Source organism: Delphinapterus leucas, chromosome 2, assembly GCF_059928025.1.
Source record: "Delphinapterus leucas isolate spDelLeu-1000000601 "Yukka" chromosome 2, BTC_Dleu_Yukka2, whole genome shotgun sequence".
NCBI classification, from domain to species: domain Eukaryota; kingdom Metazoa; phylum Chordata; class Mammalia; order Artiodactyla; family Monodontidae; genus Delphinapterus; species Delphinapterus leucas.
In genome coordinates this window covers 70,047,995-70,074,216 of record NC_143130.1, presented here as the reverse complement: position 1 = coordinate 70,074,216, position 26,222 = coordinate 70,047,995, and the positions used below count along the sequence as shown (strand labels likewise).

Sequence of the window (26,222 nt, the reverse complement as noted above, 5' to 3'; positions counted from 1 at the left end):
TGTTATCCAACAGGCCCGACCATATTATTATACCAGCTTCTTTCTTAAATCTGAGTTGTGGGTGGGGGGCGGGGAGGGAAGAAGAGTCAAATTAGCAAAAGCTGGTGTAGTTAGAGCAAATGTCTGTAGAATTTTGAGTCTAAGATATTTTATGTTTTATATATATTTTTAAATGGTATATTTAACATAGCATGACCAAAACATATCATCATTTTATTACTGTAAATGCCATAAAACAGCACCTTAAAATACATTTCATAAATCTGGATATATAAATACTTTATGGATTAAATGCATCATTATATATACGTTAGTTCTGCTCTTTAGCATATTGATAGTAGTCATACATATGTAAACACTTTTCCTTAAAGGAAACTTTCTGAGTGTTTAGAAATCTAATTTTTCTTCTTTGAATATTTGCTTTGCTGTTTCTCCAGAAATAGTTTGTTTATTATGTTTGGGAAATTACATTAGATGCATTAACTACTTCCTGAGCTTCCCAGTGACTAATTGAACCCAGATAGAGTATTTGCTAACGCCAGACCTTTCTCTCTTGATTTTCAGATAAAAACAAGCAACCTGAAGGTTTATGACATTTTTAGAAGAACAGCACCATATTCAGCACAAGTGACCATTTTTCAGTAATGACTAGCCAATAAATAGAAACCTCTACCCAGCTATTGTATTTGTTGTTATTGTGCAGTGTGAAGGTGGAAATGCATTTTAGAATATTATCATAAAATTGAAAGAGAAGGAGCCAGCCAGGAATTAGAAAGAGGCAAAGATTAGTAAATGTAAAACATTTTGCTGTCTTCAGCTGCTGAGTATTCATCCAGAAGTTACCTTTGCTGTTTGGTATACCAAGATGCTTTCAGAGACTAGCATTTCAACTCCTTTTGTCTCCCTTGTAATCCCTTAGGTATTGTCAGAGGAGATAGCTAATGGAAAATGGTACTTTCTATAGATGTAAGAGGTTTAGTTAAGTTTCCATTAGACAAAACATTTTTATGAGGTGGATGAGAGTATATTTTATGCTTCATATCCCATTCATAAAAATATGGTAGAAGGCCATAACTAGAACTCTATTCCTGGAAATCCAACCTTGGCATCTTTTGAAATATTTTTTACCATTGAAATTGCATCTCCATACCCTGAGGACTTTACATGAAGTTTTAAAAGCAAAAGACAGCCTGTTTCTACCTTCTTTTCTCTTTATTTTCTATAACTTATATGTCTATTAGCCTCTTGTATGGTTGGGATAGCATATGGCCCTTATGTTTTCACTCAGGACTATTAGAATTCTTTCTTTTTCTTTTCAAAATCATTTTAATTCTTCCTTTTCTTTTTTCCTTTATTTCTCCCTCTTTTTGCTTTTCCCTGATTTTTGGTAAAGAAAAAAAGATTTAACTACTCAGCTACTTAAACATTTCACTCTGTTCTTCCAGAATCCCTCTCTTTGTTCTTTTCTTCTTTTTCCATTTATACTATTCTCCCTTTAAAAACGCTATACCACCTGTTCATTATGGAGCATCTTTTTTTTTTTTTTTGCGGTACGCGGGCCTCTCACTGTTTTGGCCTCTCCTGTTGCGGAGCACAGGCTCCGGACGCGCAGGCTCAGCGGCCATGGCTCACGGGCCCAGCCGCTCCGCGGCACGCGGGATCCTCCCAGACCGGGGCACGAACCCGTGCCCTCTGCATCGGCAGGCGGACTCTCTACCACTGCGCCACCAGGGAAGCCCCTATGGAGCATCTTTACTCCTTGTCTTGCTGCCTTCGTTCATTCAGCAGGCCTTTTATGTAAATAGCGTGGTAATGACTGTGCCGGGCATTGAATATACCAAGATAAACAGTACCTAGTTTTTATTCTCATAAATCTTACAAGTCTGAGGGCCACTGTTAACTCCTCACTGCTCAGATTGCTGCATTCCCCTAGTCTTGTTATATGTGTTTTCTTTGCAAAGATTTACCTAAACTTTTTACTAGCCAGCACTCTAGTGCTTATTTTTTAAAGGTTTCAGAATTTTGTCTGCTGTAGATACTTTTCACTCATATTCCATTGAAGTGGCTCAGCCATGCCTTCCCCCTGCATTCTGAAAGTGTAGATGATGTCGTTCCAAAGACAACATGTGATTTATGAATGTTGGATACCATTGCGTCCATCTTTTTCCCTGTAGCCTCTGAAAGATGCTATTAAGTATACAAATTATTTCCTAATAATTATGGTAGTCTAAATTATATATTGCTTTACTTGTCTTTTGTTTTAATTTCCAGCACAAAAACTAGGACTCATTGTGAGGTGCAACCCTTTTTAAAAGTTCAACTGACTCATGAAAATTTCGCAAACCTTTTCTTCTTCTAGCATATTAAGTCTTCCACATCAAGCATCTCCAGTGTCCCGCACCCCAAGCCTCCCTGCTGTAGACACAAGCTATATTAACACATCCCTCATCCAAGACTACAGACATCCTTTCCACATGACACCCATGCCTTATGACTTGCAAGGTGAGTCACCGGTTCTTCTGTGTCGTCACATAGCATTGTGAATGCCTTTGATCTATATAGTCTTCTTCTGGGCAAGTATAAGAAAGGTTGAAAGAGTAGGAAAAGAAGGGGTTGGATCTAGGAAACTGGGAGAAATATACACTGTGGTCATAAATAAATACAGACTCAGTTCCTTGTTCGTAGCCAGTGTTTTACTACCAGTGTTTTACTACCAGTGGTAAAAACAGTGTAATGATCTTTAGGTTTTGTGCGCTTCAAAGTAGTCTGCAGGTTGTTTTTTAATGACTTCCAATATGTTGCTTTAAATTTTGATATTTATGACAATTACTTTTTGTTCCGTGAATCCAGTTATAATGCAGCAGGCATTGTGGGTAGCTGTGTCATATTGTATTTTAGATAATGCAGAATTGAAACATTGGAAAGCTTTAATTTTTATTCCGGTGAACCTGATTCTTCTTTTTGAAAGTAATTTGAAATGTCAGTATACTCATTTCTACGATGTACTTTGAGTTCATAATAATCATTTACATTATCAAAAAGAATTACTAGTTCGCATTATGTTTGTAATTTAATAATTTGTACATTAGCCATATTATCTGAGAACATTTTTTAAATTACAAAAAGCCATATATGCTCATTGTAGAAAATATAATACAGAAGCACAAAGTGCCCTCCACCCATTTCCTACAGTAAAATTCAGGGTCACTGGTAAGGATCTTGGGAGCTGAGATAGTTGAGTGGATTCTTAGTGATTGTTATGAAAACCCTATTTCAGCTCTGTCCAATAGAACTTTCTGCAATTAGGGAAATGTAATCTGACCAGTACAGTAGCCACTAGCCACATATGGTTATGGAGCATTTAAAATGTGGCTAGTATGACTAAAGAACTGAATTTTTCATTTTATTTAATCTTAGTAAATTTAAATAGCCACATCAGGTGGTTAGCAGCTACTCTGTTAGACAGTGTAGCCCCGTTTCTCACTGCCTGTTAGCCCACTGCCAAACTCACTATCAAGAACCGCAGTACTGGGACTTCCCTGGCGGTCTAGTGGTTAAGACTCCATGCTTCCAGTGCAGGGGATGCAGGTTCGATCCCCAGTTGGGGACCTAAGATCCCACATGCCTTGTGGCATGGCCAAAACAAACAAACAAAAAACACAGTACTGTACATTTTGCAGAATCCTTATGTTATAATCTGTTGTAGTGTAGACGGTGGATGGATCCCCAAAGTGTTCATGTTGTTGTCATTTTTATCTATACCTGCTTGTTGTACTTTTCTCCAAGTTTAGATATCATAATGAGGCATTTTATTCATGTTGGTTTACTTGCTCTTCGTCGCATTACACATTGGGCAGTATGGACAAGAATGTGACTTGGAAGGGGCCGGCTTAGAATGACTTCCTGGCAGCCAGGGATGAGAGCTGGTCCTTCTATAATAGCCTCCATGCCAGCAGTTAGACACCCCCTCAGATCTCTTCCCCTCTCATGTCACTCAGGAGTCTCTGAGTTAGAATCTGGAACAGATAGTGGGAAATGAAGGAATCTGAGAAAGAAAATCTGTCTTACAACTTGCTTAATGTAAAAACGTTCTTATCCACAAAAATGAGACCAAAGTAATTACATACCTCATGAGGTGCTTGTGAGGAGTAAATTCGAGTAGATTGAAAGGTGACTTTAGGGGAGTCGATGAGAGCATCTAGTGAAAAGTGCTCTGTCAATTTAAGGGATCAGTGTTGGACTTAACAGGGCAGCATTGGCCCAAGTCCCACAAATGGAGTCACCGGGAGTGCAAATCATTGCTAAAGCTTGAACTCTAGGCTTTGTAATCTAGAGATGGGAGAGATGTAAAACATTCAGCTCAACTCTTCATGTTTAAATAAAATTCTAAATGAATTTAGAATTAGCTTTTTAAGATATTGTATTTGTAGTATTGGGGCATTTGGAAGGCTTTTTCTTTCTTTGTTTTGTTTCTTTTTTTTAAACTAAAATAATTTTTTCCCCCACAGGATTAGATTTCTTTCCTTTCTTATCAGGAGACAATCAGGTATGTTATATGAAAAAAATACTGTTATTTTAATTCTAAGTTAAAATACTTAAAAGTATAATATGTAGCCAAGAGAAAGAAAATAAATTTCCTTAGGAAATTCAGAGTAGTTATACCCATTATTGTTAAGGTTTTAAAACTTTAAATAAAAGTCCCTTTGTTTCAGCTGTGCCTGAATATATAGTAACTACAGTGTCTATTTGTTGGTTCCCAGTACTGTTTTATAAAAAACAGGGCAGTGAGTCATATTGACTGATAAATTTCTTGGCCATATATCTCCAGAAGATAAAGAAAGTGGACTCTCCAGTTTCCTGCTGCTTCTGACTATATGCCTCTTTGGAAATAGCATTATGAAAATTGCTTGCAATACAAATTAAAACAAAAAAATAATATTTTTATTCCCTCCCACAACGCCCCCCCCCAGTTTCAGACAAAAACGTCTCTTAAGATCAGTGATGTGCCAATAAAAATTAAAAGGTCAATGATGTGATCATTACATAAGACCATTTGATTTTGCAAAATGTTTTACTAAATATTTCAGAAACACCAGGTACTCAGAATATATTAAATTTAGGACTTTGTTCTGCTGAGAAGAAAGTTTATTAATTTATAAGTATAATTAACTTTATTTCCTGTGTTTTGTTTCCCCTCCCTAGCATTATAACACCTCCCTGCTTGCTGCTGCAGCAGCAGCGGTTTCAGATGATCAAGACCTCTTACACTCGTCTCGGTTTTTTCCATATACCTCCTCACAGATGTTTCTTGATCAGTTAAGTGCAGGAGGCAGTACTTCTCTGCCAGCCACCAATGGAAGCAGCAGTGGCAGTAACAGCAGCCTCGTATCCTCCAACAGCCTAAGGGAGAGCCATAGCCACACCGTCGCAAATAGGAGCAGCACGGACACAGCATCCATCTTCGGCATCATACCAGACATTATTTCATTGGACTGATTCCCTTGCCCCTGCTGCTCCCATCCCTACCCCAGATTAAATGAACTTGGTAGAAAGAAGAGAACTTTGTGCTATGTTTTACCTTATTCTGTTTAGAAAAGTACACAAGCGTGTTTTTTTCCTTTTTTTTAGGGAAAAAATTAAAAGAAATGTACAGAGAACAAAACTATATTTTCAGTTTTACTTTTGTATATAAATCTAAGACTGCCTGTCTGAAAAAACACTTGTAAAAAACAAAAAAAAGGAAAGAAAAGAAAAAAAAAAAGAAAAAAAACGAGTACCCACAAACCACCTTCAGTTCATTCTTTCTGGATTCTGAAGATTTTTTTTTCATCATTTGTCCTATTTGGTTTTATTTTACTTCAATGGCATTATTTTATTTGCAATAACAGAAAAGGAATTGCATGTATGAAGTTTTAAATTGTGGGCTTTTCTTTGTTGTGGGGAGGGGCTGGGGGGGATAGTTTTAATTTCCATTTTCTAAAAATGACAGACTTGGATTCTGTTTGTGTGTGTGCATATTTTATCCAGCCTTAAGTTATAAATCTCATCTGTTCCTCTGCATTCCCTATGTATTTTCAGGACATAGCTTGTGGGTGTGTGTGTGTCTGTGTGTATTTTTGTGTCGTTACTGTTCCTTCTCCCGAGTTTGCATTCAGTTGATAAATCAGTTGCCTGCTTCTTTAAAAGTGCTTTGAAGGTCTTGAACTCTCATATGAGCATCTTTATCGACTGTCCCAATTGCATGTTCTCCATCACATATTGTCTCTTATTTGCTAGATACCCCTTGAGAATATGTTTCAGAGATTGGAGTAGAGCTATCTGGGTAAGGAGTAGGCTTAGCCGACCTGTGAATAATACACTTTGGTCTAGTTCTTTATTTTAAATTTGGATTGCCAGTATTATGTATTTAAACCAAGTCTGTGAACACCTGCTTTTTTGGCCACAGGGTAACAAGTTTTCATGTGAGATCTTCATACCAAAGTAGGAAGTAAAAATAGCTTAGAAAGCCCTGTTGGATGTCCTGTGCAGCTGACAGAGGTAAGGCTATATCACCTCAAAAAAGAAAGACAGTCAATTATCCTTAAAAGTAAATTCTCTTCGGAAAATACAACGCACCACACATGTCAGTCTGTAGAAATCTATCATCTGATAAACAGTTGAAATTCAAAATGGGCTTGATCCTTAGTCATTTTCACTCTCTGGTTCTGAGTGTACTTATTTTTTTAGCCTAGTTATCTTGTTTGTTTTTCTTCATCTTTTAAAGACAAGCATGACATAGGAAAGTCAAATCTTTTTAAGAATTCATGGATCAGTCTGATCTACTCTTATTAATAATGGAAATGTAAATATATTGAAAACTGTTTTTCAGGAAATGAGTGAGGGTTGGAGGGAAGGAAAAAGTGGTTCTACTTGTGTTCCAAAATCCTCGTCAGAGAAGGTCCGTTTTTCAGGTAATATCTGAAGGTGTTGAAAATATTGTTTATCTGATTGAAAGGTTTAGCAGAAAAGAAGAAGAAGGGGCATAACGATTACCAATTTTCCAGACTGGATTTTTATATCACAACTGTTAATGTTCTCAGAGTTGATGAAGGACCACCTTTGTGTATAAAATTGTCATTTTAAACCTTGCAGTGGTAACAAATTGACCTACTTTAATCCAGTTAGAGTTCAAGATGGCTGTATCTTCAGTTGTCTGATGAAATTAATGGTTCACATGACTGTGTGGCATCTAAACATACCTGTTTTTACAGTATCTCTCTGCCACCAAATTGTTGACTTGAATTTTGAAAAACAGGTTGGTATTGATATGTATATGTGTGTGTGTATATATGTATTTATAGACAAGTGTGTGAGTGACAGCTGAGTTATAGTCTTCCCTACGCATGTGTATTCCACACATACATGGCTGAGTTACAGTCACTAAACAATTTGCAATAAAAAAAAATTCATTGTCAGTTAAAACAGGAAATAGTTAAGTTTTTAAATGAATCTGGTGTTATGTGAGTACACACTTTAGAACTCTCATTGCCATGTTAACTTAGGCTAATATCTAATAGTATTATAATTTGTGTCTAAATTCAGATTGGGATAGAAATTACTTAAATTGTAGGGAGTTGCTTCTTATTTCATATTGTAATAGGAAACGTTTCTGTTAATTCAGCTACCTAAGATAAAATGAATAGTTTTGTTTTTCTTTATTTGTTGTTGTTAGTGGTCTCAGAATTCTGATCAGTAACTTTGTGTATGATGCTGAATAACAGACTCTTTGAATGATCCAGTTGAAAAACCGTCCCTCTACTTTCTTCAGCCCAGTTTTGGAGAGGGTTATTTTCTCTCAGGGTCCTGCGTTATACCAACCGAAGGGAAGAACAGGTAACAGGGAGAGATAAATGTCTGTCTAGTAGCTTTGGTCGTGTCTCCGCGGGAGAAACTAACCATTCAGTTTGTCTTTTTATTTTAGTTCATTCCACTCTTAAGGAGTTTGTTCCCTTCAGTTGTTAACTTTCTAAAATGTTGCAGTAGTAGTAGCTATTACTCTGTTGGTCTCATGGCCGCTATTAGTCAATCAGACTTTTTATGGTCCATAGTAATTATTAGTGGAGTCATGCACTGCATCTTTATCTTCTAAGTTTTTGTTTGTTTGTTTTTAAAGCACAGTTATTTCTTTTTTCCCTAGCCCACTGTCACTCCCCCACCCATGCTAATATTGACATGCTGTCTGTGGACTAATGACTCTCAGAATCTTTAGTCAAGTTACCACCATCCCCTTGCCTTGGTCGCTCATAATAGGTGCGCATATGTTTGTGTGTCTGTATAGTTCTCTGTGGGGGGGTGTGTGTGTGTGTATATGCACACACACACATCTTTAGTATAATAGCTGTTTGACTAGCAGGGTTGAAGTGGCTTTTAATGATTTTGTGGGCATTATTGAACACATGTTTTTAAAAGTATCTGGACCTTAACCATGCCACGCTTGGTTGACTAATTTATTTTGAGCATTAAAAATTTTCTACTTCTATTAATGTAGACATTATCACAATTCTCTATTATTACTGACTTAGAAAAGATACACTTAAGCTTCTGAGAAATGTGATTTCTTGGCAGATTTTCCTTTGAGTCAAATGTCTGAAACTGAATGAAAATACATCCCAATTTTAAATTACTAATTGTGGAAAGAACATTGTTTTTAAACAGCTCCAATTTTAAACACACAAAACACTTCAAGATCTTTAGGACTTTAAAGCACATTTGAAATTATTTTAGTAAGAGTTTTGTTTTATCAATACATGTTGAATTCTGTTTTTTAATTAAAAGAAAATACAAAGCTTAGATTTCAGAAAGAGGGAGGGAGAATAGCTGGTGGTCCCAGAGTGTGCTGCTGTTAATTGTTTAATTAACAAAGGGGAAAAATGTATATAAACAGATATAAAAGTTACCATAAATTCCATGAACTTAAATCTGTGATTCATTGCCTTAAAACTTTCTCTCTTAGAATTTCCATACCGCATGCCAAACCAGTAAAATGGCTTTTAAAAATGTATAGTAGACCAATGTCAGTTTGTATAAAAGTACCAAGTGAAAATATTTATTACATGCATTGGAAAAAAAATTGTTTACCTATTGAATGTTACCTGTTTATGTAGAGCTCTTTAGATGTAATAAAAGAAAAGCCTTCAGTTAATTTGTCTTCTGTAAAATACACTGCTGCGTATACAAGGGGACAATCCCTATGAGAAAAAGTGACAATGCTTTGTGCTTCCAGAGCCCCTCTGATCCAGAGATTTCAAAGCATGACAAGTAACTCATTCTCTTGCAACATGCTTTCAGGTAAGTAACGAATATACAGCTATCATTCCCCTTTCTTACTGAAATATGGCTAGCTTTGTAATGAACCACAGCATCCGTTTAGTTTTAAATCTGTTTAATCTGCAATTTGATTGTTAAGAGCACTGTGGCCTTTTTTTTGCAAACAATACTTGGTGCTAGGTAAACCAACAGGAATTTCAGGAATGAGCAGGAAACCCAGACATGGGGTAGTGTCAGAGCCTTTCCTGGGGTAGAAGTTTAAATCAGAGCACATCCCAGGATCTTGGAATCCTACCCACTGAACACCCTTAATGAGGAACACTGAGTCAGTGGACACAAGCCCCAGGTTCTCAAGGCCATTACACACCACTTATGTGTTTTTGGCAAGGTCTACTTCAGGTTCCTGTTAGGCAAATGAGATTCATAAAACTTGCTTTGAAACCAAATGGGTACCGTTCAGTGGCATATAAAGACAAAGCTTTGAGGGAACGTACCCTCGTTTATTGTTATAGCCCAGAACCTCCTTTTCCTGTCCCATCTAAATCACAGGTATCTACTGTCTAATCCTTGGTATTCCAGAGTGGCTGTGCAGGACTAACTTCCTCATGTCCATGATGAGTTAAAAAGAAATGTGGCGCACTAGGACCCTTGAGCCTTGCCTGAAAGTGAAATATAGCAGTTCAACATGGGGTGCCAACATCTAACCAGCCCTCAGATGGATTTACCATGAAGGTAATGAAGTTTAAGCACCAGGGCCCCTCACTTGCTCTGGTCTCTTCCAGGGTCCCAGGAGCAGCCCTAGTAATTCTATATTTCTACTGTAATATTCTTAAGAAGGCCGCCGAATCGTATAACCCTCAGACCCCACAAAACCTGGATCTGCCCCTGTACCGAGTGAGCCTAAGATCCCCAGCCTGACGATCACAAGGTCACCTACTTGGTGTTTTGGGGCCCATATACTGCCTGCCCCCACAGAAGCCTCCTCTACAGCTCCTAGGAATTCGTACTCAGTTCATTGGCAGTTACACTGTTGGGGAAATGAAAGCGGCTCTCCTTTCTCAGGACCTCCATTTGGTCTGAGGCCGTGCAGCATCGTGAGATAGCTGCACTAAGACTGACTGTTTTGTCCCCTGAAGTTTACCTTGTTCCTGGCCCTTAGATTTGTGTTCTGTGTAAACCTCCCCAGAGACGCACCTCCCTCTTAATTCGGTTTTCTTTTGCTTTAGCCACTAAGGCACAATTAGAAAAAGCCACAGCCCAGAGATCCCAGTTTTGATACATATAAGGATGAAAATCTCTGTAGTTAAGGGTTCTGCCCCGCTCCGCCCTCAGCATGCTGGTGTGTGACTCCAGCCCGATTTAGGGCTGTGCTGGCGCTAGCAATGGATCCACACCGTTGATGAGTGCACAGGCAGCACCAGCCTGGCACCTCCTAGCTACATAACTAACTTAAAAAGCCACTTGTGCTGGAAAAGCTCCCGGCAGGACCAGTACCCCTACTATTGTTTTCCAGGGCTCTCGCTGGGTCACGGCTGTGGCCTGTTCCATCCCCTTATTACTTTCCATTAGTCCTGAGGAAATGGCTTGAAGCCATCATCAGTTTGGCCCACTTGAGCAGACCATCCCAGTCCCATGAACCTCTCTGATAATGGGTCAGGGAGGAGCTCAAAATTCTGACAGAAGCATCATAACAGGTCTTCTCAAGCTCTGCAAGGCCTCAGTGAATGCAACTCGTCACATCTGGTTTCCTTTGGTTTGGGGTGTAGTCGGATCATTCTTCCCAGGGTTTAGCTGATGCTGCCTTGTTTTAAACCTGTTTTTTATCCTGTTTATGAATGAATATCCTGAACTACATTAGTATGCACTGGGAATGAGAATTTGTATGTGACCCTGTGGTGCTGCAAGAACTGTTGCCAGAGAGTTTGAGCTCTCTGTCTGTTGCTGTTTCTCAGCTAGCTTTATCTTGGAAATGCGGAAGATGATTCTAGCACCCAAATACAGAATATTAGTCTTTCGGTAAATTGCCCTTTTTAGGAGAAGCACGACCATGGCAACCCAGGATTACACAGTGCTCTACAAATTGCAAAGGCCTTTTGAAGACCATTCTCAACAGGCTCCATGAGGTAAGAAGTAGGAATCCACCCTCAGTGAGGATCCTAAGGCTTTGAGGGGTGAAATGATTTGCCCAAAATCACCTGACTCGGAAGTGGCATAGTCAGGACTGGAACCCTGGCCCAACTCTAAACCATAGGCTCTTTCCATGATATAAAGGGCTAGACTGATGGTAGTTAGTTATTAAGATCAGTAAAAATCTTTTATTAAAGACATGCTAATACTGTAGCTGAAATCGTTTCGTTTCCTTGCTAAGTTACCCTCTGCTGTGGTCAGGTATGTCATCTTGCTGTGTTTGCCACCTCCCACAAGTGAAAGGAATGCTTTTCTTTTTAAAGATTCATCGGTCTGAGTTTTCCGGCCCAGGGGAGGCTCTCTTGCCTTCTCCTCACTCAGTAGTCCTGCACAGGAATGGTGATCTTGTGGATAAATTCGTCATACTTCACTTTGCCATTAGGTTCAACTTCTGCTTCCCTGAAAAGATCATCCACTGCAATAAATCACATTAACTTTTCAGTTTGGCTTTAGTGTTACGTTATAGGACATCCAGTTGGGGGTTGGGACTCCCTGGAGGTCTTCCCTGAGCGTCTGATTGACTATTCCCGTAGATGAGGAAATAAACCAGTGGAGGGAACGGGACAAGCCACCCCCTACCCCTTGGAGACCATGTATCCAATTTTGAGTTCATCAGGCTTTCTGCAGGGGCCAGGGTAGGGGTGTACTGGTAAGGATTCAGTCACTGAAACTATCTTGTGCTTTTTTTTTTCCCCTTCAGAAAATGTCTGGCCCCTGTGCCAGTATTTCCAGAAAACTTTGGCATGAATCTTACCTTCTACAGCCCACCGTCTCAGCCCCCTGCAGAACAGACACCCTCTGCAGCTCCATCCCAGGCCCCCCAGCCCAGTCTTTGGCCTGCCCCTGACCTGCCAGTCTGCCTTCCAACTTGACACCCCCCCACCCCAAGGGGGCTCAGTGACAAGTGGTACCTGCCACCATCACCTCTTTTAAAAAGTGTGCGTTTCGGGGGTGGGGTACTGTAAGAGAGAATATATTCAACTGTGTCTAAGCTCAAAGCCTACAAAAAACTGCCATTGTTCTCTAATGTTGCTCAAAAAAAGAAAAAACAAAACCAAAACCCCAACATTTACTGGTTCTGGATCCCTGAGACAAAATACTAGCTTCTCCCAGCAGTTGACAAGAGCCATTTCAGCTTACACTTTTCCACGGTGGCTTCTCAGGACCATCCTCACCCTCTTACAAAACTATCACTGCTCTGTGTTAACTTCCCCGGCCCCAGGCACCCCCAACATAATCCTGGGTAGTTGTTAGAAAATATCCTGTGACTGCCTGCTTAACCATCCTCCTCCAAAAAGTAATTACTGTGCTCTGTGCGTAAGCTGCTAGCACTGCTGAGTATTTTCAGAATGTTGAGACTGTAATTTATTTCATAGAGATGCTTCTACCCACCAGCCACTTGGTTAAAACCGTCCCAATGGACAGGTCTAACACCAACCACTGCAGCCTCCAACTGTCCAGAAGAGGGGCAGCTGGAGTCTGATGATGCCTTCTGGGTAGAACGGCGGTTCCCTGTGAACCCACAAAGAACCAGGTCGCAAAGGAGGCCTCCCTCCCAGCCATCTCAGCTCCAAGGATGCTTCTGTAGTAAAACTGAAGCTTTTTCTTTCAATCACTGAGGGTAAAGGAGTCTTACTTCTAGTATCATCTTTCCTTCTCCCACAGCCAGAGGAAGGGACATCAGTCTCTGTCTGGAAGACATTGTCAGTTTCTTTGAAATGTTTCTTTACTGGTTAAACAAATGAGAGATATGTTTGAGTTTGGGGGCCATGGTATTGCTTTAGACAGAGATCATTAACCGTAAGAATAAGGCCCCTGCTGGCCCTCTGCTAACAAACACTCCACTTGGTACATAAAAGCCCAAGCAGTGTCCTCAGAGCCTGGGAGGGAAGGAGAGCCCGTGTTTCCCTGTTCACGTTAAAACAGACACAATGAAAGAAAGACGAGATCGTGATAGCTGCCGGCCTGAAAAAGCGGGGGAAGCTCCATCTGCCTTCTGTAGAGCTATTTTTACATGCTTTGCACTGTGCCTTTGTGACTGCAGATAAAATCTCAGCAGACTGCTTTATAGAATGTTAGCTCTTGGAGGGACCTGAGGGATTGTCTGTTGTAACCTCATTTCCCAACGAGGAAACTGAGGAGGGTGAGAGAGGTTAAGAAACTCACCTGAGGTCCCCCAGAATGAGGGGGAGCCAGGATTCAAGTCTGTTTGTTTGTTGTGATTTAACCAAAGGCTAAGGCCCATCACTACTGAAGCCTTTTTCCTCCTGCCTCAACCATAGGCAGTGGCCCAGCGCCTAACTAGAAATCCCAGCCTCTGGGGTTGGTGGGTGTGGACTCTGGTAGCGACCTGGCATGGCTGCCATGGCTGGACCGAGGGGCCCACCAGGCAGACTGGGAGAACACCTGCAAAGGGCCCAACATTGGGGTCACCCTTACCATGGACATCAGGCTTTCCTAGAAGACCCAAGCCTCTCATCCTCTCTGAGGTAGGAAGGCAGGGAAGGTAGGAGTCAAAGACCACCACGGACACCCCTTCTGGAAAAGCTCTTAGAGCTGGCTGAGTCGTGGGGAAAGGGAGCACAGTAACATCTCAATTTAGAAACTTGGCAGCAGTAGCAGCTTCAGAAGACAGCTGTGGTGAGAGGAAAGAGCCTGAGAGGGGCTGGGGGGCAGGGGTCCAAGTGTCTAATAGACCTGCATGTAGCTCCCAGCTCTGTTACTCAAAAGCCACTCACTGCACCTGTTTAATCAGTATGAGGGGGACACTAGTGCTCCCAGAGCTGTCATAATCACTAAATGAAGGCCCACAGTGAAAGTTTAGAACACAGTGTGATGCCCAAGTAGATCATAACTGGGTTTCCCCAAGCCGTCCCTTCGCCCTGGCTAATTTCTCCTGCCACCCACAGGGTCCCTAGTTCTTTTCTGGGATCCAATCCAGAGTTCACTAAGCTCAACATCTAGTTACAACCTTCTGGCGCATCCATCAAATGCAGTGCCTACATAACCCAGGTGGCATGGATTGGGCTTTGGTGTCCTTCCCCCAACCCCTTCATCACCTCGTGCTGTTGGGAAAGAGGGACCCAGGCCATTACCTTCTTTGTGGGTGAGCTTCTCTCCCAGTTTCACGAGTTTTGACCGCAGTTCAGACGCCATGATGTAGCCTTTCTTCTCCTTGTCCGCCATCAACATGGCCAAAAGAATTTCCTTCTCTGGGTCCTCTTGTTTTATTTGCATGTGCATAATGGTCAGGAAAGTAGAGAAATCCAGCTCTCCATTTCTGTCTAGGAAACCCCCAAACACAGTGGAGTGAGCAGGGAGGAAAAGGCTTCTCTTGAGGAAGGCAGCTGGGTTCCTGCCTTCATGGCCAGCTCAAGGGCCACCTAACTCAGGAAGCACCATGATGGAGGCAGTGGTCATGGGGAAGAGGATGCACCCTGTCCTGCTGAGTTCCCACCATGGATATTCCTCATTTAATCCTCCCAACAACCCCTTAGTGACTGGTTATCATCGCATTTTGCCCACTAAGGAGACAGAAGCTCAGAGCGAAGAGTCACCTCAGAGCAGTGGCAGGACTAGGATGAAGCACTGCCTCCTCTATCCCCTTCTGGATGCTTCTCTCCTGCCCTGAACTGGAGGGAAGTGCACCAACATGTCTATCCCCCCTTTTGGCAGCCACTGTAACACATTTACAAAGATAGACAGATGACCCCCACCTGGGGCCTCAAGCCTCTGTCCCACCAGGCTGTTACTTCCCTCACTGCAGCCTCCACCCCAGTCCCTCCAGCCCACACCCTTCCTCCAGGCATGCCTGGGGACCTCAGCCCAGGCCCTGGCTGGGCTACAACTGCAGGAAGTCAGAACTGCCCCTGACCACAGCTTCCTGTTTGCAGGAGACAGAAACCAGAGGAAACCACCACCCCTTCGGAGATGGAAGCAGCAGATCTCAGTTGCTAAGCGCCCCATCACTGGGCTTGAGGCCTTCAGAGGCCCACCCCCAGGCCCAGGCTGGCCTCAGGACGGGCTCCCAGTGCTACTTCAGGCACCTCGGATGGGACCTCAGGTTAACGCTAGCAGATGGTGGGAACCCATCTGAGAGATGAAGAAACTGAGGTCCAGATGGGCTCTTGATCAAGTGTTCTTTCCAGGCCACCCTTCTCTTTCCTTCCTGAGTGTCCAGCCACCAATGCAAACAGCCATCCTGGCCTCTGACATCCCTCCCTCTTTTTCTTTAAAAAATAAAAACCGAGCAACAACAAAAAAAACTTGGTTTTGGTTATGAAAAGTCCCATATGTTTCCATTGTCAAAAACAGAGGAAACAAGGAGAATGAAAATCCCATAATCGCATCACCAGAGAACCATTTGGAGATCAGAGTTGGGTTCCAAGCCTGATTCCACCATTGGCGTAAGCACTTGGGGAAGTTACCTAATGGGCTCTGAATCTTGATCTTTGTCTGTAAAACCCGGATATGGATAGTGCCTCCTTCATTGGGTTGTTGAGCTAAGCACATGACAAATAGTAAAGGGACACTGTTCTATCAAAACAACTTTGGGATCACTTAGCACTGTCTGGGCTGCAGGTGTGTGATAACCTTGTGGGAATGCCTAGATCCCTTGGTCCTCTGGGATGGGGGTGTCACCGGTTGCTGTGAGGATTCAAGGAAGCCCGAGTGACACACAGCACCCAGCCGGTGAGCTCCAGCTGCAACTACCCCTCAAACTTCTGAGCGGTTTACACCCGGGTCATCCGCACCTGCTTGCGGGCCCCCCCCCCCCCCGGACCACAGCTGTGGGGCTCAGGGCCCACCCTCAGCCCAGACTCCTCCTTCCCTGGCAACTGGCCCGGCCCAGCCAACTCACCTATCCCGTGCGTCTGCAGGTGCCGCTGCACCTCCCCCGGCGTCGGGCTGGCCCCCAGGCACCTCATCACCATCAGGAGGTCAGTGGCTTTCATCTTGCCCCGCTGCTGCTTGTCGTACAGGGAGAAGCATTCCTTGTACTCTGCCAAAGCCCAGAAGGGAGAATCAGGAGCCGCCTTTCACCCTCCACCCCGCCTCTCTGTCCTCTCCCCCTCTTTCTGCCCCTCCCCTCCCTTTTGCCTGCTCCCCTCTCCTCTTTCCCTCCTAGAGTGGCCAGACAGCAAAGAAAAAGACAGGGCTGCCAGGGTAAACCGAACTTCAGATATTCTAAAAAATGTATTCATTGTTTAAGTCGATCCCAGGTTTTGCATGGGACATACTTATAAAGGTATTTGTTGTTTATCTGAAATTTACATTTAACTAGGTGTCCTGTTTCATCTGCCAACCCTCTCCCTTCCCTCTCCTGACTTCCCTTGTGCCTCCTCCCTCTCGCCCTCCCTGCTCCCTTCCTCAGTCGACTAAAACCAGAGGAAAGCGCTCTCTCACCCTCCAGGGCCAGCCCAGGGAGACCAGGAGCTCACAGCAGGGCACCAGACTCCCAGGGGACCTTGGCAAAGACAGCTTATGTGGGAAACAGGGACAATAATGCCTCGGGGCTACGGGTCCTCCTTTCTGGGAAGGACCAGAAATCCCCTCGGGGCAGGCCTGGCAGAGAGGCTCTCATATGTGATGACAATAATCACAACTGTGGGCACTTCTGAGTCTACTGCTCCAGCCGCCGGCCTCCAGGCTGCTGAACTCTCAAGCTGCTCTCTGACACAGGCCCTGGCCCCCTTCAAGACTTCAAGAGGCGCTGCCAGGAAGTAGTCCCAGGCTCTGCTGAGATCCTGCTTGCTGCTCTCCCCAAACCCTCTCTACCCTGCTGGGGGCCAAGTAGCCTCCAGATCCACAGCCCCCCAGGCCCAGCAGAACCGACCCCCACCTGCATCTCCCCCGACCCCCAGCCCTGGAGGCACAGTGAGGCCAGCCATGAGCTTGGGAAGATCAGGGGCCCCTCATAGAGGTTCTGACCACGGGCTGTTGGTAGGGCTCTCATCAGAATTGGTCAAGACTCCCCTCTCGTCCAGTCCCTGGGGCCCACAGGGTAGAGCTCCTGCTTGAGCCCCGCTCCTGCTTGAGCCCCGTGCAGGGAGGGCCCTGCGCTGTCCTCAGCACCCTGCTCTCTCCTGCTTCCCACACCCAGCTGGTTCCTCAGAGGCCTAGACCAGTGGCTCCTGAGCTGATAACAAAACCAACCGCAGCTCCCGCTACTAGCACTTGCCCCCCAGGCCCTTGTGTAATCCTCACTGTGACCCTGTCGGGGTGGTACCTTCGTTGTTCCCATGGTGCAGATGGGGTGGAAGGCTGGAGCAGAAGACTCGCAGTGGGCAGCCTGCTCTGCCCCGGAGGCCACACTGGATCTCCACTCCCAGGCAGAAGCCACCAGAGGGCAGCAGAGCGGGAGAGACGCCAAAAGGAAGCCCAGGCCTAGGGCCCTTTCATGGTCCCTCCTTAAGGCCTCTCCTGGCAGGAGGATTTCAGGGAGGTTGCTAACCAAAGGCAGGCCAGGCAGTGGGGTTTAGAGACAATTAGCTGCTTTTGTGCCTGTGGAGAGGTTGAATGGGAACTTTCCACCCTTTCAGAACTTTGCAGAGCCTGAGCTTCAGAGGGGCAGACCACCAGCAGGACCTGGTGGCAGGGGCTGGAGTGGCCCAGGGGAAGCAGGGCCAGAGCCTGGCCTAACCCCACCTTTGGTTCCTGCCAAACCTAATTCCCTCCAAGAAGGCCCAGTGCCAGTGGGGATGGGGGAAGAGAGAGGGCCACCATGTGTGCAGGGCTTAAACTCAGCTCTCCCCTTCCCCCTCCTGGGGACCGCTCTTGGCCACCCCACCTTGTCTTCTGTCTGGCTTGTCTTCTGTCTCTCTGCACGAGGGGTGGGCCCGCTGCCTTCCTGAGACCTCATCCTATGACAGTTGACCATCTTCCGACAGTGGCCAGGTGGGGACATCACATTCTTGGGGCCTAGAATCCACCAGGCTCTACAGGGGGGAACATTGCCCCCTGCCCCCATGCCCTGCACCACGGGGGCCCGTGGTCCCTGATATCAGCAGGGCTAGGGTCAAATGGGGGCCCACCTCCTCAGTTACATATGTGTTCTGTCTTCCTACCTTTAGATACCTGGGAGTCTGGCTCTGAACTTGGAGTTCTGCGCTGGAACAGGGCTCTTCTCCTCCCACCCCCTACCCCGCCCCCCTTCCCCCCAGACCTCCACACCTCCTTCCTCTCCCTGCCTGGCTCTCCTTCTGATAGGCCAGCATGCCATCCAACATCCTGTTTATGTTACTACTTTCCTGTTGTCGTCCCCCACCCCCCACCCCCGCCCACCATCCCTGCAAGGTGAACCCTGTGAGCACAGGAATTTGGGGCTATTATGTGCACTGCTATATTTTTAATGCCTAGATCTGGGCTGGCACAAAGAAAGGACTCATAACTGTTGAATGAAAGAACAAATTGGGTTAAATAAATTGAATTAAAAATCCCCTTTAGGTTTTCCCTTTGAAAATACAAATACCCCAAGGCAAGAAATAATCCTCCCCAGGGCCTAGGATAACACCAGTTGTATGCTCGGAATGTAACAACCGGCTCTGATGATATACGTACATAGTTTAAGTTTTATAGACTTGAGGATGTGCAGCACACAATTTACAAATCATAAAATATACTCGATTATAAATTCCATCTAGCCAATTGATTATCACAGTGAGTTTTGACAGCTCTTGTAGCCATTGCCAACCTACGGTTTTGATTTAACCATTAAGTGAGGTAGGCTGCATGCCAATGAATGCCACTCTTTTCCCAATGACTGTACTATCATTACATCTGATAAGTGATCTATTAAACTACTTCTCGGCCTTTGTGCAAATTATATTCATTAAACTGAAATCTTTCAAATCTTCAGCACTATTGACTGCAAGAGATTTTTCTAATATATATATAAATTTATTTTAGGCTGCATTGGGTCTTTGTTGCTGCGCGCGGGCTTTCTCTAGTTGCAGAGAGCGGGGCTACTGTTTGTTGTGGTGCACAGGCCTCTCATTGCGGTGGCTTCTCTTGTGGAGCACGGGCTCTAGGTACGCGGACTTCAGTAGTTGTGGCGCACAGGCTCAGTAGTTGTGGCGCATGGGCTTAGTTGCTCCGCGGCATGTGGGATCTTCCCGCACCAGGGTCCGAACCCATGTCCCCTGCATTGGCAGGCAGATTCTTAACCACTGCGCCACCAGAGAAGCCCCAAGAGATATCTTTTAAAAATGTTTATACAGATGGAGGGATTGGAGCATTCTTTCATCTTCCATTATTTAATAATGGCTGATTTTAACAACCAGCTCACAAATTTCTTAAAACCGTACCATCTGGCTCACGCTAGCAAGAGCAAGCTGGCCCCAGCGTACGTCTGGGTGACACCCAGGCCCAGTGTCAGGCACATGGCTGACATATGCTGCGTCTCTCACAGCAGCCTGGTGAGGCAGTGTCATTAGCCCCACTTCACAGATGAGACAACTGAGGCTCAGAGGTGACTGGACCCCAGGTCCACTGCCTCCAAGGTCCCTGGTCTTCCCACTGCAGTCTTTCATTCATTAACGTTTGTGGTCACTTTCTTTGTGTCAGACATTAACATACAAAGGGGAACTTACCTTCTTCTCTTCTGGGAGGTTCAGAGGCCCCAGAGGGAGGGTGAGCCTCAGAGCCAGGTGTTGGTTGGGGGAGGCTGAGGCTGACAGCTGGACTCCAGCCCTGAGACTCCTCAAGTCTTGCCTCGAGACCTGGGCAAGAGGGGCCCCTGCCCTGGGCCTTGTGTTTTAAGAGTCCCTGCTCTGTTCCCCCTCGTGGGGTAAGGATATCAAGGGGTCTGTAGGGAGGTGCCTGCAACCCACCCACCCACTCTCCCTTATAGACCAAGCTCCTGGTACACAGAACTCTGGAATCCCTGCCTAGGTAACCCTCAGTTCATCTCCCTACTTGAGCTCGGATGGGCCTCCCCAGCCAGGTCTGGGCCCCTGAGTTCTGTGTAACCCAACCCTGTTGGCTTGGCCTTGTGGAAACAGAACCATGCACTGCGGGAAACTGAAGCCTGCTTGGGGACCAGCAGGTCAGGGGACTCCAGGAACAAAGTGCTCCAAACACCAAAACTAGGCTTGCTGTCAGGACAGAAGGGACCTCAGAGACCACCTAAGCTGACCTTCCCCCCTTTACAGATGGGGAGACTGAGGCCCAGAGCGTAGAAGCATCCTGCCTGAGTGTGCAAACCTGGGCTCTTTTCTCTTTCTCAGCCAGTTACAAAGCCCCCTCCTTTGGTTGGGTCCTCAGCCACAGCGGTGTCTCTCTGTCCATCCCCTTTCCCTCTCCTTCCCCAAATCCAGCTATCAAGTTCTGGGGGAAAACCCAGTGAGCTCCCTCTCCTATCACTCCCTCTTGTAAATCACACCGACAGGCGTGACACCAACATCTCTTACCTCCGAGCTTTGCCCCCCACCTGCACCTCCAACCCAGCCCTTCCCTACAGCGGCCGGCCCCTTGCCTGTGGGTGGGCCCAGCTCTCCCACCAACCTCCTTCCCTCCCACTAACAAAAAATGAGCAGAGCAAATTGCCTAACGAGACCCACATTTTGCTGTGAGTTGCTAACGAAAGAACAAACCAAACCTACCATTAATTTGGTCCTGGGAAAGAAACTTGGCCTGCAGCAGAGAGAGGAGAACAGTCAGGGAGGGACTCCACAAAAGCCCCCCAGCCACCCCAGCCCAGGACAGCTCGACAGGGCCACACAGACCCTCACTCACCATCGCGGGGCCTCCGGTTGCCACCCGTGCGCTTGCTGCTCCCAGAACCGCCTTCCTGTTCCCCTTCCTCCCGGCTTCAAGTCGAAAGTCCGCCAAGCTGGGTGGAGGCCCCGGTTATAAATCCACGGCTGCCATGGAGACCTGGCCCAACGCCAGGGGTCAGATTCCAGCTTCCTGTGCACTGCTGATGCCCGGCCTGCCTGGGCTAGTGGCAGGTTGGATTCTGAGAGACCGGGGCTGCACGAGGGCTTCCCCAGCACTCAATCTTGCATCAGGAGGCTGAAGCTCTGTAGCCAGAGGACGAACGCTGCTGTTTCTCCCTGGGAGCCCTCTGTGGACACTAAGAAGGGGTGACACACAGGAAACGGGTCCCTGGCCCTGCCTCCGGGGGTCTTTCCTCTCTCTCTCCGGGGACTAAGCTGGGGGCTGACAGGCTCTTCCTAGGTGTCGGGTACTTTGCACACCGCCTTACTTAAGGCTCATCACACCACCTTGTAGGTGGAAGGAAACCCCACTGTGACGGCACGGCCACCTCCACTGCCAGAGCCTTGGGATGCCTCATGCAGAAGGGACACAGCCACTGTTGCTCTAAGGCCCCTCTGCTGAGTGACTGGCGTGTCACGTCACTGCCCTGTGCCTCGGTGTCCTGGCCGGGCCTCGTCACAGGGCTGTTGATGGTCAAATGGCTGGTGCACCGTCAGTTCTCAGCATGTGTGTCAGTTCTCTCCCCTCCTTCTGGTGGGGGGGGGTGCGGTTTGGGGTGGGGACGCAGTAGATGCCTGCGTTGCGGTCTCCGGCCCCACCACAGGCTGCCCAGGGGGCTCAGAGGGAGGCCTCTTAAGTGACTTTCCCGGCTGGGAAGTCTCCCCCCTTTTCTTCCTTTCCCTCCTCTCCCCACCACAGCCCCCACCCCTTCCGGCAGAAGCTGCTGACTCTCCCCACTTCTCAGTGGTTTGTGCTGCCCCCCACCCCTCCCCACACCCACCGAGGAAGTGAGGGGGGCGGTTCCCTGGAGCTACAGCGCTGGGCACAGCTAGGTTCTCCCCGTTCTTCTCCCAGACACCTGTTATATCCCTTGTCCACGGCTGACGGCTGTCCTGCCTGTGGGCTCCGACTCCAAGGTCCAGCCACTTTGTCAGGACCGACACGTACGGCTGCACATGTTGTGCACTGCACCAGAGCTCCCGGACCAGGGACAAGTGGGTCCTAGAAAGGGGCTGCATGTGCGCAGAGGGATGCGTTGGTAATTGGCACATGGACAGCTGGGGCCCTCCTTTGTCCCTTGACCACCTCCATGTGGAAGGTTCTCTTTTCCTCCACTTCGCGTCTCTCGAGTCACCTGTTCACACCCATTTCTAGACCCAGAGAATTTCAGCTGGAGGATTCACACTCTTCCCGTTTGGGCTGAGTAGAGGAGAGACTGGAGGGAGGCAGGAGAGAAGGGGAACTTCTCACTGACAGCCTTATGGGAGAAGAGGAGACGGGACGTCAGGTGGGGGCTTGGAAGGGTGGGGAGCACAGAGCAGAGGCCTGGGGGGAAGGCCGGCAGGGCCGGGCCAAGTGCTTACTCGGAATCTCCCTGTGTCTGGAAAGTGTATCTTGGAGGAGACATGACTGTTGGGCCTTGTAGTAACCCAGCCTCGAGACCGAAAAGCCCAGAGGCAGCGACAGAGATGACAATTTGTTGGATAGGGGATCTTACGTGTCCAAAACGACATCCTGCAGCGACTCCCCACTGTGGATGGAAGGTGGCAGGCAGGACACAGCAGCAGTTTTCACTGCTACAGGGGAGGAGGAGGCTACCAGTTACAGGGGGAATTGGCTTCAGGTGGGCTCCTCAGTGACCAGGCAAACCAGCAGCTGGGACAGGGGCAAGCACAGAGGTAGCTAGTAGTTACTGATGAAGGCCTACGATTAAGAGGATTGGATAGTCATGGGAGCGAAGCAGGGCCTGGTCGAGCTGGGGATGTACAGAGAGCAAGAGAACAGCCATCTTGAACGGCCTGACCATACACTCCACCCCTACACACCCTATATGACCCTTACAATCTTGGTCTGACCCTCTTCCGCCATATCCCTGGGGTCAGGTATGCAGAGGGCACTGCAACCAAATACCACAAATGCAACAGAGTCAACAGCTGCTAAGGAGTATCAAGAGTCCAAGAGGTGGGCAGACTTTGGAGCCAGGCGCTTATTGGGTCAACTTTTCATGGAAGTCCAGAGGAGGATGACGACAGCATCTCGCTGTAGACCCAGCAGTCAGACTTACCAATGGCGAGGCCACCACTGCTGTCCAGGTCCCAAACAGATTCCCTCTGCTCAGGCTAGGGACGAAATATAGAGATGTTTTACAGGCACGAGACGGGGGGAAGATCATGACCCTGAAGCCAAATACAAGCAGTAACAGCATTCTGAGATCACACCACCCCTACCCGTGGTCTGCATCGCAGCCTGCAGTCCCACGCCGTCTGTCCACCCTCAGTCCCCACAGCCAGTGCCAAATACTGGAGAGGGCGCATAACAGACCATAGCGTTCATATAATGGTGTTTCTCCAATAGGGGCCTGGATTAATTACCTTAGTGGTGTTAGGCAGGGCCAAGTGGAGGACAGGTGAAGCCTGTGAGTCCCTTTCTAATCCTATTCCCCATGAAGCAGCAAACCCAAACCGCTGGGGACCTACCTGCCACTCCCAGGCCATTTTGTACTGGGTTCCCCTAGCAATAGGTCCGGCGGCCAGGGTGAAAACAAGTTATTGTCCTGATCAGTACTGGTCCTTCGGTGGTCAACAGTTGAACTTGGATGGTGTTGCCTAGTTGCTTCTGGGTTAACATGCTGCAGGCACTGGGTCGACTGCTCCTGGGATGTTCAGTTACAGCTCGGAGGGGCTGAGTTAGCGTCCTGGTCCACGTGTCAAGAGAGCGGGTTTCCAGTTTCACTAGCGGGTTAAGTGGTCCATTCGTCCCTCGGCTTAGCCCGGCAGCAGGGGCGTTGTAGTGCAGGGGGAAATGCCAGTGTCTGTCATTTTTATCAGCCCATGCCTGAATTTCGTGGCCCATAAAGTGGGTTCCTTGGTCACTATCGGGGTCCTTTCCCCATAGGGTCGCCCCGCCACCATCCACTCCTGGGCTATCCACTGCATCCATCCAGATGCTGTCCGTTGCAGGCCGGCTGGCCACTGCTGCCCACCTGCACTGATTACCCCGGGGGCCAACCCATCAGTGTACGAAACCTCCCAAGGGATGGAGCCTGTGCCTTCTTCCACTAAAGGTGGTATCTCAGGAGGATCAGCTGTCTCCGTCAGGCCGGTGGGGTCCTCCGTGGTGTAGGTAACCAGGCCTCAGCGTGTAACTCTGCACTCGGTGGGCCAGTAGGTCAAGGGCTACGTTGCCTGCAACAGACACGCCACTTAGTTATGGTTCGGACTTGTGCGTGCCCGGACTTGGGCTTCTGGAAGGTATCCTTTAGCCACTCAGCTGTGGGATCCTGAGTACGTACAGTCACTGGGGTGCCTCCTGGGATGTCTTTCACCTGTTGTGAAGCATTGTCGATTGCCCAGAGCTGTTGTTCCATCCCACGGCATCGTTATTCCGCCCCCTTCCACGGGTGGGACCAGAAGCCCAAGGGCACTCTGGTGATTACGCTGTTACCACGGGCCCCAACCAAACCGTTTCAGGTAACTGGCCACGTCCAACTCACAAGCCTGTCCCTGAGTCCATATCCCTAAAGCCCTGGATCTGTTTAACAGCCACCTTGGCTTGGGTGAAGGCATCTTCCTCCCCCGGGGTCCTGTCCCACTGAGCTCCCTTCTTTACAGGCTTGAACAAGGGTCAAAAAGTTTGGGCCAGATGCGGGATGAGAGGCCTCCAACAGCCCAACAGCCCTAGCCAGGTCTGTAATTGTTTCGGGGTGATGGGCCACAGGGGTGCTTGCATTTTGCCAGTAACTGCTGACAGTACCACTTTTGGCTTACCTGACCAGATAACACCCAAGTATTTGACAGGTCATCCAGGTCTTTGCCTTCTGTCTGCATTCTCCAGCCATCCCTCTGCCGTCAAATGAGCTCCAAGCGTGGGGGCTGCTACTTTGAAACGGGAAACACACCCTGAGGTTAACAGAATATCACCATTATGGTGGGAGAGAGAGGCATCCCTCCTGATGGTCTGCTGCCTCCGCTCCGGGGGAGAAAAGAGCTCTTCATCTGCGCCTGGGGGACAGGGAGCTCGATGACCTCGTCCCGATCTTCTTCCTCTCCATCAGTGCTCTCTGTAGGGTCCCACGCCTTGGGGTTCCCATCTGGACGGGCCCCAGCCATCTGGACTCCCTGTCGGGGAAGCTACCTTCCCTTCAGCCACGCGGCGTGGTGGGCTGTCTGCTTCCCATCTTGTTGCCTCAACCTGGCCATTAACGTTCCGGCAGTTTTGGTTTGGGCCAGCCTGGCACCCCACCTGTAGGCCCCTAACCTGAGCCTTGGGCACTTGCTCAGTGTCTGTGGCCTTTCTCAGCCTCCAAAGCAGCAGCCAGCCCACAGCCATGGCCACCCCTTCCACCGTCTAGCTTCTTTTTCCCCACAGTAATGGCAGCGACATCTCTGCAACACCCTCAGGGTGGTCTGTGGATTCGCCAGTCTCTTGGCGGCCCTCATTCATCAAGGACAGACGCCACAGGGCCCCGCACACGAGTGGATGGCCACCCCCCGGATTCCTCACAACGTTCCATTCCCCGTCCTTCTTCCCCGACATCTCGGTGCGCCCGGGAGTTTCCCCGGCTTCTCGGCTGGCTCGCCAATTGTTGGGCTGCACTCCCGCAGGCCTGCAAGCCTTGTAGTGGCCCAGCCTTGAGACCAAAGGAACAGCCCAGAGACAGTGACAGAGACATCAGTGATTCGTTGGATAGGGGATCTTACACGTTTGAAGCAACATCCTGGAGCAACACCCCACCGTGTGCGGCAGACAGGACTCGGCAGCCATCTTTGCTGCTCTGCGGGGGAAGGAGG

The 26,222-nt window shown here is 47.4% G+C and overlaps 2 protein-coding genes across 10 annotated transcripts in view; one reads left to right on the top strand and one right to left on the bottom strand.

Moving 5' to 3' along the window:
- The window catches only part of PIAS1 (protein inhibitor of activated STAT 1), a 121,345-nt gene extending 112,164 nt beyond the window's left edge, over nt 1-9,181 (top strand). For 2 of the 3 annotated variants that reach the window (XM_022579870.2, XM_089907069.1), the window contains exons 12-14: nt 2,360-2,502; nt 4,509-4,546; nt 5,203-9,181. In XM_022579870.2, the coding sequence (XP_022435578.1) occupies nt 2,360-2,502; nt 4,509-4,546; nt 5,203-5,496 (475 nt within the window). In that variant the 3' untranslated portion in view covers nt 5,497-9,181. The remainder of the gene's footprint in view (nt 1-2,359; nt 2,503-4,508; nt 4,547-5,202) is intronic. The other variant, XM_022579873.2, reaches the window with a different exon arrangement.
- On the bottom strand, nt 8,744-26,203 carry CALML4 (calmodulin like 4). Of its 7 annotated transcripts, XR_016392061.1 has the most exons (7): nt 25,200-26,203; nt 23,910-24,617; nt 21,229-23,552; nt 21,096-21,126; nt 16,355-16,495; nt 14,589-14,777; nt 8,744-11,908 (listed from the first exon to the last, which is right to left on the bottom strand). XR_016392061.1 is itself a non-coding variant. In XM_022579886.3 (5 exons), the coding sequence occupies exons 1-5, from the start codon at nt 21,229-21,231 to the stop codon at nt 11,811-11,813; spliced, it is 462 nt and encodes a 153-aa protein (XP_022435594.1). In that variant the 5' UTR covers nt 21,232-21,833; the 3' UTR covers nt 8,744-11,810. The 7 variants fall into 7 exon arrangements, 3 of the variants coding, with proteins under 3 accessions (XP_022435594.1, XP_022435595.1, XP_022435593.1); XM_022579886.3 differs by lacking the exons at nt 23,910-24,617; nt 25,200-26,203 and having other exon boundaries at nt 21,229-21,833; XM_022579887.3 differs by lacking the exons at nt 21,096-21,126; nt 21,229-23,552; nt 23,910-24,617; nt 25,200-26,203 and adding exons at nt 13,130-13,222; nt 20,085-20,305.
- Between the last annotated feature and the right edge of the window lie 19 nt (nt 26,204-26,222).